At 44.8% G+C, this 12523-nt stretch overlaps 1 protein-coding gene across 1 annotated transcript in view; it reads left to right on the forward strand.

Annotated features, from left to right (window-relative positions):
* ttc7a (tetratricopeptide repeat domain 7A) overlaps window positions 1-12523 on the forward strand; it is a 43951-nt gene that overhangs the window by 29314 nt on the left and 2114 nt on the right. Inside the window, exon 19 of the mRNA XM_038960394.1 lies at window positions 390-592. Within this exon, the coding sequence (XP_038816322.1) occupies window positions 390-592 (203 nt within the window). The remainder of the gene's footprint in view (window positions 1-389; window positions 593-12523) is intronic.

A 12523-nucleotide genomic window follows, 5' to 3' on the forward strand; every position in this document is an offset into this window, starting at 1 on the left:
ATCATGATTTTCTCCAAAATTGTTTGTGAAACGAATGTTAAAAGAATGTCAAACATCCTTCCTCCCAATGAAGTTCCTATGGAAGAATTGCCGGAACAATCTGAGATACCCAAAATATTTTCCGCTCTCGCTGGTGTGGAACCGCTCCGGTAGTAAATATTGAAAATGAGTATAAGTTCTCAATCAACTTACCCGGTAAAATAAAGAGAAATGAAACAAGAATAATTTATGTCAAACAACGGTGGCCATGCATTTGGTAATGTGACATGTTAGCCTGACTATCTGCACGTAATGTATTGCTACTGTTCCATCCGGTGCTCATGCTCTCCCCTTCCCCCCCAACCCCTCTCTCTCTGTCTCTCTCTCATCCCCTCATCTATCTCCCGTAGGAGAGTTGTTCATGGCAGAGGGACGTGTGAAGGAGGCCCAGTTCTGTGTCCAGGAGGCAGCGGTGCTCTTTCCCAACTCCCATTCTGTGCTGCTGCTGAGGGCCCGGCTGGCCGAGCTCAAAGGGAACCAGGACGAGGCCAAGAGCTTATATGACGAAGCCCTGGCCATCCACCCCAACGGACACCGCATACTGCTGCACCTGGTGAGAGAGACACAGGCATACACACACAGGTTTGATGAGACACACACACACATACATACAGTCCAGATGAGAGTCACACACACAAAGGCCTGGGGCACATCAACAGACCTATTACCATCATCAAACTTACCTGTGAGCCATAGCACACTGTAAGAAATGGTCCAATCGTAAAGAATCCCAGACCTACCTCATCTCCTGATCTCTTTCTAACTCCTACTCTCTGCTGATCCCCCCCCCCCCTCTACTTTCTCTTTTCTCTCCATCTCCCATCTGTGCTGACCCAGTGGATTAACCAAAGCAGCTCTGACCCCTTTCTGTTGTCATGGTGAAAGACTAGAGAACTAGAGAATGTGAACTCTCCCATTACCCCACGTGCCGGCTCCATAGTGACCATACATTGGTTGTGATGCCGTAAATGCTTCTCTGACTTAAAACAGTGGCTGCAGTGTGACCACACAAGGGCTCTCTCTCGCTCTGGTGTGTGTGTGTGTGTGTGTGTGTGTGTGTGTGTGTGTGTGTGTGTGTGTGTGTGTGTGTGTGTGTGTGTGTGTGTGTGTGTGTGTGTGTGTGTGTGTGTGTGTGTGTGTGTGCGTGCGTGCGTGCGTGTTGGGAGTACACAGCCCCCATGGGGTAAGAGAGGGTGCTTCTCTCTTCCATATTTGGCCAGTGGGAGTACCAATCCCTGGGGTGATGAGGAGCTGAAACACAGCCAGCTGGCACTGGCCCACTCTGGATCTCTCCTACGACAGATGTGTCACTGTGTGTGTATGTGTGCGTCTGTGCTTGTGTGTCAGCAGAACAGCATATTATGTGGAGTATGGTCAATCATGCTTGTCCCAATCCAAGTATTACCAATCCAGCACCAATACTGCGGTTGCTCCTCTCTCTGCCTGTACCAATTTTCTGTAATGAGGGTTTTGGTGTTCGTCCGAACTTCCTATCCCTTAAGCCCGGAGGCCGTTTTAACATGGACCTGTTCTTTGTTTTATGAGCTTCATTTACAAGCAAGCTAATAATAACTTGGTTTAACGAGCTACGGTAATTAGCGATGTAGCTATCGCAACACCGTTAACGCATGTTCTCCAGACTCGCTCTTCTTCTCTTCCGCACGCTGCCTAGCAACAGCTCATTCCCTCCATCTTTCTGGATGTTAGTACCCAAAAATACACTCCCTCAACTCCCCCATAAAATCGTGTTATACAGTGATGATGTAATCTGTGTTCAACGTAACCAGCGGGTTACGGTCTCACACCAAGGACGAGGATTAACCAGACAGTGATTTTATTCTATTCACTAGGTCTATGCAGTATTTATAACCAGCACAGGACCTTACAGTGATGAGAAGAACATTGTTTGTCAGCCCTATATCTGTGCTCACACAACTAGCCACAGGAACATGAGAAGGGGAGTATGAGTCAAGGAACAGATACTTTGAAACCCGATAGCGTTATGAGAGTGGATCACACTTTCTCATGTTATCACACACACTTGTGTATGTGTATGTGTGTGTGTGTGGGTGTGCGTGTGTGACTAAATGTGTGTAGGATGTGTGTATGTAATGTATGTGACGTGTAAAGTGTGTGTCAGTGCGTGTGTGTGTGATACATTATGAAAGGCAGTGTGGTGTGACTCATCCCCAGGGCTAGTTGGATGGGTGTATTTTCGGATGGGTAGTGATGGCTGGGTTGGGAAGCCAGTGGATCTGAGCTGAGCTGTGGCCTTCCCTGCACTGCCTTCTTCCTGACTCTGCTGTTAAATGATTCTCACCACCACTCTCAACATCCTCCACATCCCAGCACCTCTGCTCCTCTTCTCTGCTCGGCCTGCTGCTTTGCTGTGTGTCAGTTGGTTACACATAGACCTCTTCTCACTGAACCAGCCACTCTCTTTCTCTATTCTTCTACTCACACACGTACACACACACACACATATTCACAGACAGATACAGACACTCGTGTACCAACACACAGTCACGGACAATGACATAATCTAATAGAATTAACTGTGTTCCAGTGATCAAATGGCCCTCTCTCTCTTTCCTCCCTCCTTTTCTTCCTCTCTATCTCTCTCTTCTCTCTCTTTATGGGGGTGGCTGGCAGCTGATTTGATAATGCAAATACATTATTTATAACACTTCGCTCCTTCTTTGGCGCTTTATAGGATTTCCTAGCAACCAGGGAAATATATTCTATTGAGCAAGACCTCTGATAACCAGCTCGAAATGAATATATGAGGAAGGGAGGTGGCTTGTTTGCATGTGTTCACCCCTTTCTCTCTCTCTCTCTCTCTCTCTCTCTCTCTCTGTTTGTTTTCCCTCCCTCTCTTTCCCTCTCCCATCCCTTTCTCTCTCTTTATCTGAATGGGTATGCATTTGAGAGATTGGATTCACTTGTGTATTATTGACTGTTGACACAAGGCGTCTCATATCCGTGGCCCGCCCTGGCTGTGTGTCAGGTCACGGGCAGGTTAGTCTCCTTCTGATGCACTCTGAGTCTGGCGATTGAGACGACGGTCATGCGGGCAGGCAGAGGGAGGGGGAGATATAGAGCAGTGATAGAGACAGGGCTACTAGGGATAACTAAGGCTACCAAGGATAGGGCTTTTAGGGATAGGGCAGGGGTTTTCAAACTTTTCTTGCCCAGGGACCCCCGCAAAGGTTAACCGGCGACCCAGGGACCCCCGCCAAGGTTAACCGGCGACCCAGGGACCCCCGCCAAGGTTAACCGGCGACCCAGGGACCCCCGCCAAGGTTAACCGGCGACCCAGGGACCCCCGCCAAGGTTAACCGGCGACCCAGGGACCCCCGCCAAGGTTAACCGGCGACCCAGGGACCCCCGCCAAGGTTAACCGGCGACCCAGGGACCCCCGCCAAGGTTAACCGGCGACCCAGGGACCCCCGCCAAGGTTAACCGGCGACCCAGGGACCCCTGCCAAGGTTAACCGGCGACCCAGGGACCCCCGCCAAGGTTAACCGGCGACCCAGGGACCCCCATCAAATGTTAGGAAAAAATATATAATCCCATCTTTTCTTATCATCTGGTGAATGATAATGGCAAGTAGAAGTAATCAACGTTTTAAAATGAATACTTTTGGTCGACAGATTCATTATCTTGACTTCCCCACAGTTCATTGGAAGAGGGAGTGTAAGCTCTAACAAAGTATTAGCTAGATAGGTACCTTGGCAGAGTAGAGAAAGGTTTTGAAGCTAATTTCCTGCACTTCTATGCATTTTGCCATGGCTAATGCTTGGCTAATTCCTCTCCTCAAACATTACAACAAAATCAATGGACATGTGGCCTGAATTTGAATTTTTTATTCTAGCTTTTATTTGATTGTTAGTTATCAAAAATTGTATTATTTAAAAAGATATGCTGTACACTACCGTTCAAAAGTTGAGGGTCACTTAGAAATGTCCTTGTTTTTGAAAGAAAAGCAATTTTTTTGTCCATTTAAAATAACGGCGAATTGATCAGAAATACAGTGTAGACATGGTTAATGTTGTAAATGTGGCACGTTGTGTTAGCTAATCCAAGTTGATCATTTTAAAAGGCTAATTGATCATTAGAAAACTCTTTTGCAATTATGTTAGCACAGCTGAAAACTGTTGTTCTGATTAAAGAAGCAATAAAACTGACCTTCTTTAGACTAGTTGAGGATCTGGAGCATCAGCATTTGTGGGTTCGATTACAGGCTCAAAATGGCCAGAAACAAAGAACTCTCTTCTGAAACTCGTCAGTCTATTCTTGTTCTGAGAAATGAAGGCTATTCCATGCGAGAAATTGCGAAGAAACTGAAGATCTGGTACAACGCTGTGTATTACTCCCTTCGCAGAACAGCGCAAACTGGGACGACTACGGAAAAGTGAAGAAAACCCCCCTGATGAAGTCAAAATTAAATGTGGAGAATAAATTCAAACACTTTTGAGATTTTGAGTAGGCTACAGCCTGATATTTGTCTCAGCCATCATCACATGCTACCACTGGGATCACCGCGGAGCAATTGTGTCGAATACATATTAGGAACTCCATCACTCCTTCTCTTCAATCCTCCTCAACCCTGCATTGGTCAATTATCACCCCTGCTCAAGTCAAGCCTCACTTCTCTTTTTCCCAGCTCACCCTTGCACTCATTTATTCACAATGAGCTTTTCCATTGGCCGAAATACATGCTAAGAGCCGACAACAACAACAACACATGGAGGTATACATTTGTGGAAATGTAGCTAGCTTAGCTAGGATTCAATTAATCTCAATTACAATGTTGCTAGCTAATATGGATATTGTTAGCACTCCACTGGTCGCATGTAAACACAACCACTCCACTTCCTGGATCTGGGCTAACCTATTGCAATCTTAGAATTATGGTACACCAACAAAGCTTAATATTGCTAAATAACATGGGTTGGTTTAATCCGTTAAAGCAATCCGTGCCCATTTCAACATATTTCCAAAATGTAAGCAAATGAATTGGGTATAACTCATTGATCCTGCTTTGTGACTAGACCTACTCCATCTAGTTGGGGTGCTAGCTAGCCTGTATATAAAATAACATAGCTCGCTCGCAAGTGAAGTCCTCTAGTTTGTGTATGTAAACATGTAATTTCCCTAAGCTATTGTTGCTAGTATCTTTGAAAATAATTGAATCATTATGATGGTAAATGATAATTGCTAGCTGGCTCTTTGAATTGACATGTCTTTTTGGCCGATAGACATGCTCATTGTGATTTAGAAAGAAAGTGGTGTAATGCAAGGGTGAGAACTGACTGATGCACGGATGAGAGAGGTGAGGCAGAGGTTTGATGCCTGACCAATGCAGGGGTGAGGGTTGAGAAGGAGGGGTGACGCTTGACACGTGCAAGGTTGATACTTTACTAAGGGATGAGTGAGGGTTGAAAAGGAGGCGTGATACTTGGCTACTGCAGGGTACTTGACGAGGGGTGGGGTGAGGCTTGAGGAGGAGGGGTGACACTTGACTAGTGCAGGGTTAAAACTAGGCTAGGTAAGGGGTAAGGTCTGATGAGGAGGAATGATTAAGTTCCTAATATGTATCCCGCACACTGTTGATTTCACAAAGGTCAATACCTCATCCAAGTCCATGTGGTTCCTCCTAAAGAGAGGCAATCTGTGGCACAACCTCTTCAAGGTCCTCTTCAAGCTCTTCAGGAAGTCAGGCAATTCATGAAATATAACTGCGACTTTATTCTCAACAATTTTGGCTTTATTCTTTTTTTTTTAAAGGACATTATTCTAGAAATTAAATTTAAATCAAAATATTTCAAGTTTATTCTCAAAGTTTAATTTAGACTTTATTCTCGAAATAATGTTACTTTATTCTCGGAATTTCAAGATTTTGAGATTCAGCCAAAGGGGTCAATTTAGCCACCCTTGTTTCTAGACAAACATACACAAAATGTATAATTTGAACAAATATTTAGGAAGAGGTGATCATTTCATGAAGTCTGTGAAGGTAGAAACCATGGAAAAAGTGGTAAGCAAGTTAGGCTCAAAATATGGATTTTCGCCAAGTCAAATTAATTAATTGTATTAAAGTTTAAAAATGCAGAGTTCCTCTCAGCCTATGCTGCCCTTCAGTCCCTATACCTGTTGTCCCTGACGGAGACATGGATTAACCCAGAGAACACTGCTACTCCAGCTAATCTCTCTTCATCTGACTATGTGTTCACTCAAAGTTTGAATACATCTGGTGGCACAGGGCTACTCATTTCTCCTAAATGGAGATCCTTTTTTTCTCCCTCACTCACCTGTCCATCTCCTCATTTGCACTCCAAGCTATCACTGTCACTTGTCCACTCAAGCTTAACATTGTTGTTATCTATTGCCCACCAGGTGCCATTAGAGAGTTCCTCAATGAGGTTGACACCTCGATAAGCTCATTTCCTGATGACGGATCACCACTTATTGCCATCGTGAGCCAGACTTCAACCTCCCGACTATTGCCTTCGATTAATTTCTTTCCACCTATTTCTTTCCACCCCTTACCTCTTTTGACCTAACCCTTTCCCAGTCCCCTCCCACTCACAAGGCGGGCAATGTGCTTGACCTCATCTCTGCTACTATTCTCACTGCAACCCCCTTTCAGGTGTCTGATCACTACTTTGTTTCTGTCTCCCTCTCCTCCAACTCTACCCACTCAGACCCTGTCCAGGTGTTCATGCGCCGTCGCAATCTTCACTCTCTCTCCCACTACTCTCCCCTCTTCTAGCCTATCATCTCTCCCTTCTGCTAAATCCCTAGTCTCCTGATTGTGCCTCTTCAACCCTACTAACCTGCCTATGACTCTCACTGTCCCCATTCCCCCTGGCCGGCTCAGCCCTCTCCTCTTGATTCCTGGCTGAGTGACACCTTGCTTGCTAACAGAACAGGGCTGCGGGCATCTGAAAATGGAGGAAAACTAAACGTCTGGAGGACTTATCATTCTTTCAATCACTCCCCTCTACTTTCTCTTCCTCTGTACCTGCTGCTAAAGCCACTTTCTTTCACTCTACATTTCAAGCTTCTGCCTCTAACCCTAGGAAACTATTTCCCACCTTACCTTCTTACCTTCCCTCCTTAATCCTCCACCCCCTCCCCTTCACTCCTCCCTCTCTGTGAGCGACTTTGTCAACCACTTTGAAAGGAAAGTTGACGACATCCGCTTCTCATTCACTCCGCCTATTGTGTCCACTGGTACCACTCACATGTCATTACCCTATGCCTTGAGCTCTTTTTCCTCTCTCTCCAGAAGAAATCCTGCGACTAGTGATGTCCGGCTGCCCGACAACCTGCCTGCTCGACCCCATCCCCTCCTCCCTTCTCCAGACCATCTCTGGAGACCTTCTCACTTCCCTCAACTCATCCCTTACCACTGGCTGCGTCCCCTCTGACTTTAAAATGGCCAGAATCACTCGCCTCTTCGAGAAACCAACACTCGACTACTCTGGCATCAAAAACTACAGACTGGTTTCCCTTTCTTTTCTTTCCAAAACACTTGAGCGTGCTCTCTCTGACAAACTCTCGCCGTCTCTCTCAGAACGATCTTCTTGACCTTAACCAGTCAGGCTTCAAGACTGGTCACTCAACCGAGACTGCTCTCCTCTGTCACAGTGGCTCTCCACACTGCCAAGACTGACTCTTTCTCCTCGGTTGTCATCCTCCTAGATCTATCTGCAGCCTTCAACACCGTGAACCATCAGATCCTCCTCTCCACCCTCTCGGGACTTGGCGTTTCGTACTCTGCACACTCTTGGATTTTATCCTACCTGGCAGGTCACTCTTACCAGGTGACGCGGACAGGATGTATCTGCACCACATGCTCTCACTACTGGTGTCCCCCAGGGCTCAGTTCTAGGCCCTCTTTTCTCTATGCACCAAGTCACTCGGCTCGGTCATATCCTCACATGGTCTCTCTTATCATTGCTGTGCGGATGATACTCAACTTCTTTTCATCTTCCCCCCTTCTGACACCCAGCTGGCGGCACGCATCTCTCCATGCCTGGCAGATATCTCAGCTTGGATGTCAGCCCACCAGCTCAAGCTCAATCTTGACAAGACAGAGCTGCTCTTCCTCCCGGAGAAGGCCTGCCCGCTCCAAGACCTCTCCATCATGGTTGGCAACTCAACAGTGTCCCCCTCTCAGAGTACACCCAGAGTACAAAGAACCTTGGCATGACCCTGGACAACATCCTGTCATTCTCGCAAACATTAAAGCAGTGACTCACTCCTGGAGGTTTATGCTCTAGTACAGCTGTCATCAACTAGATTCAGCCGCGGTCCGACTTTTCATTGAGCGGATGGTTGAGGGGCCGGAACATAATTACAAATCATTTGTAATTTCTTTCAAAAACAAGGACATTTCTAAGTGACCCCAAACTTTTGAACGGTAGTGTATATGTGATCGTATACAAATGTGGGAAAGGTTTGAAATGATTATGACTCCGTGATGATGGCCTTATAGGCAGAGTTCCTCTGTCCAATGTCTGTGTTCTTTTGCCCATCTTAATATTTTATTTTTATTGGCCAGTCAGAGATGTGGCTTTTTCTTTGCAACTTTGCCTAGAAGGCCAGCATCCCGAAGTCGCCTCTTCACTGTTGACTTTGAGACTGGTGTTTTGCGGGTACTATATAATGAAGCTGCCAGTTGAGGACTTGTGAGGCGTCTGTTTCTCAAACTAGACACTCTAATGTACTTGTCCTCTTGCTCAGTTGTGCACCGGGGCCTCCCACTCCTCTTTCTATTCTGGTTAGAGACAGTTTGCGCTGTTCTGTGAAGGGAGTAGTACACAGTGCTGTACAAGATCTTCAGTTTCTTGGCAATTTCTCGCATGGAATAGCCTTCATTTCTCAGAACAAGAATAGACTGACAAATTTCAGAAGATAGTTCTTTGTTTCTGGCCATTTTGGGCCTGTAATCGAACCCACAAATGCTGATGCTCCAGATACTCAACTAGTCTAAAGAAGTCCAGTTGTATTGCTTCTTTAAATCAGGACAACAGTTTTCAGCTGTGCTAATATAATTGCAAAAGAGTTTTCTAATGATCAATTAGCCTTTTTAAAACGATGAACTTGGATTAGCTAACACAACATGCCATTGGAACACAGGAGTGATGGTTTCTGATAACGGGTCTCGGTACGCCTATGTAGATATTCCATTTAAAAAATCAGCCGTTTCCAGCAACAATAGTCATTTACAACATTAACAATGTCTACACTGTATTTCTGATCAATTTGATGTTATTATAATGGACAAAAAATGTGCTTTTCTTTCAACAACAAGGACATTTCTAAGTGACCCTAAACTTTTGAACGGTAGTGTATCTATCTATTATGTGTTGAAATACTTTGGAATAGATTTCCAAAGTTAAAATCAAATGGAGCTCATTTGCTGGTGTGTTTAGTCTTTTATGTTCAACAATAAAAAACAACATCTAACATTATCCATAGTGTACGACCCTACCTCACACAGGAAGCGGCGCAGGTCCTAATCCAGTCACTTGTCATCATTTCACATCTGGATTACTGCAATTCGCTGTTGTCTGGGCTCCCTGCTTGTGCCATCAAACCCCTGAAATGTATTCAGGATGGCGCAACCTGGTTGGTGTTCAACCTTCCAAAGTTCTCCCATGTCACCCTGCTGCTCCACACACTCCACTGGCTTCCAGCCGAAGCTTGGGTTCACTACCATGGTACAGTGGCTTGCAAAAGTATTCACACCCCTTGGCATTTTTCTTATTTTGTTGCCTTACAACCTGGAATGAAATTACATTTTTGGGGGGTTTGTATCATTCGATTTACACAACATGCCTACCACTTTGGAGATGCAAAATATTTTTTTTTTGTGAGACAAACAAGAAATAAGACAAAAAAACTGAACTATTCACCCCCCAAAGTCAATACTTTGTAGAGCCACCTTTTGCAGCAATTACAGCTGCAAGTATCTTGGGATATGTCTCTATCAGCTTGGCACATCTAGCCACTAAGATTTTTGCCCATTCTTCAAGGCAAAACTGCTCCAGCTCCTTCTAGTTGGATGGGTTCCGCTGGTTTACAGCAATCTTTAAAAGTCATACCACAGATTCTCAATTGGATTGAGTTCTGGGCTTTGACTAGGCCATTCCAGGACATTAAATGTTTCCCCTTAAACCACTCGGGTGTTGCTTTAGCAGTATGCTTAGGGTCATTGTCCTGCTGGAAGGGGAACCTCTGAACCAGTCTCAAATCTCTGGAAGACGGAAACAGGTCTCCCTCAAGAATTTCCCTGTATTTAGTGCCATTCATCATTCCTTAAATTCTGACCAGTTTCCCAGTCCCTGCCGATGAAAAACATCCCCACAGCATGATGCTGCCACCACCATGCTTCACTGTGGGGATGGTGTTCTCGGGGTGATGAGAGGTGTTGGGTTTGCGCCAGAAATATTGTTTGCCTTGATGGCCAGAAAGCTCAATTTTAGCCTCATATGACCAGAGTACCTTCTTCCATATTTTAGGGGAGTCTCCCACATACCTTTTGGCAAACACCAAATGTGTTTGCTTATTATTTTCTTTAAGCAATGGCTTTTTTTCTGGACACTCTTCCGTAAAGCCCAGCTCTGTGGAGTGTGCTGCTTAACGTTGTCCTATAGACAGATACTCCAATCTCCACTGTGGAGCTTTGCAGCTCCTTCAGGGTTATCTTTGGTCTCTTTGTTGCCTCTCTGGTTAATGCCCTCCTTGCCTGGTCCGTGAGTTTTGCTGGGTGGCCCTATCTTGCCATGTTTGCTGTGGTGCCATATTCTTTCAATTTTTTTTATAATGGATTTAATGGTGCTCCATAGGATGTTGAAAGTTTTAGATATTTTTTTATAGCCCAACCCTGATCTGTACTTCTCCACAACTTTTTGTCCCTGACCTGTTTGGAGAGCTCCTTGGTCTTCATAGTGCCGCTTGCTTGGTGGTGCCCCTTGCTTAGTGGTGTTGCAGACTTTGGGGCCTTTCAGAGCAGGTGTATATATACTGGGATCATGTGACAGATCATGTGACACGTTTAGATTGCACGCAGGTGGACTTTATTTAACTAATTATATGACTTCTGAAGGAAATTGGTTGCACCAGATCTTATTTAGGGGCTTCATAGTAAAGGGGGTGAATACATATGCACGCACCACTTTTCCGTTTTTAATTTTAGCAATTTTTTTAAAACAAGTTATTTTGGGGATTTCACTTCACCAATTTGGACTATTTTGTATATGTCCATTACATGAAATCCAAAGAAAAATCCATTTAAATGACAGGTTGCAATGCAACAAAATAGGGAAAACGGCAAGGGGGGTGAATACTTTTGCAAGTACTGTAAGCAGCAAGAGGAACTGTCCCTCCTTTCTTCAGGCTATGCTCAAACCCTACACCCCAACCCTAGTACTCCGCCCTGCCACCTCTGGTCTCTTGGCCCTCCCACCTCTATGGGAGGGCAGCTCACACTCAGCCCAGTCATATCTCTTCTCTTCCCAATGGTGGAACCAGCTTTCCCCTGAAGCTAGGACAGCAGAATCCCTGCCCATCTTCCAAAAACATCTGAAACCCTACCTCTTCAAAGAGTATTTTAAATAATCTCACAGCACCCCTCCCCCAACTAACACTTGCCACCCCCCACCCACCACTAGCACTGGCTTTGCTGATAACTACTTTATTGAGGAAATATTTACTTTCTATGACTTAGATATGTGGTTGTCCCTCCTAGCAATCTTAAGATGAATGCACCAACTGTAAGTCGCTCTGGATAAGAGCATCTGCTAAATACCACACATTTCTATAGAAATATGTCAATATTAAGTCCTGAACCTAGCGTGAAAGTGCATCCTTGTAGCTGTGTGGGCTCATATAGTCAAAATGTTTGACTTGGAGTAAGTTGAGCAAAGTGGATATTTTTCAAATCCTTCATGATTGATGTATCGTAAACGGGCCCACAATGTGATTGGTTGCTAAAGTAAATTTTTTATATATCTGGCAATTTTTGCTGCATAACATTTAGAAGTTATTCCTTTTTAGGTTTAGAAGAAGTGACTGCTAAATGCTAACTCCCATTCGTATAAGCTGGTAGCATAGCTAGCATACAGAAATCAGTGGTGGTAGTCTAAGTTGTTTTTAACTGTAATGCAGTTTATTGGTGAAGATGACAGGAACATGTATTGGGGTTGACATCCATACAGCATTATACTCCGATTTTTACCTCAACATAGTGTGAAATACACATATATACAATAGACTAAATGTTGGTAAAATTTTCTGGAGAGTAATGAAGAGATTCGGGATCTGTCCCCCACGTGTTTCCATGGCATTTCCATTGTTTGGGTCGAGTTCCATTGACCTCTTTACCACTTCTGTGGTTGAGCCAATGGCAAGTTGAGCAAATGTAAGTGTTTTCTTCCCAGGTGTAGTGCAAGGCATAATCACTGGGATG

The sequence above is a fragment of the Salvelinus namaycush genome, chromosome 22 (assembly GCF_016432855.1).
Source record: "Salvelinus namaycush isolate Seneca chromosome 22, SaNama_1.0, whole genome shotgun sequence".
Lineage (NCBI taxonomy): Eukaryota > Metazoa > Chordata > Actinopteri > Salmoniformes > Salmonidae > Salvelinus > Salvelinus namaycush.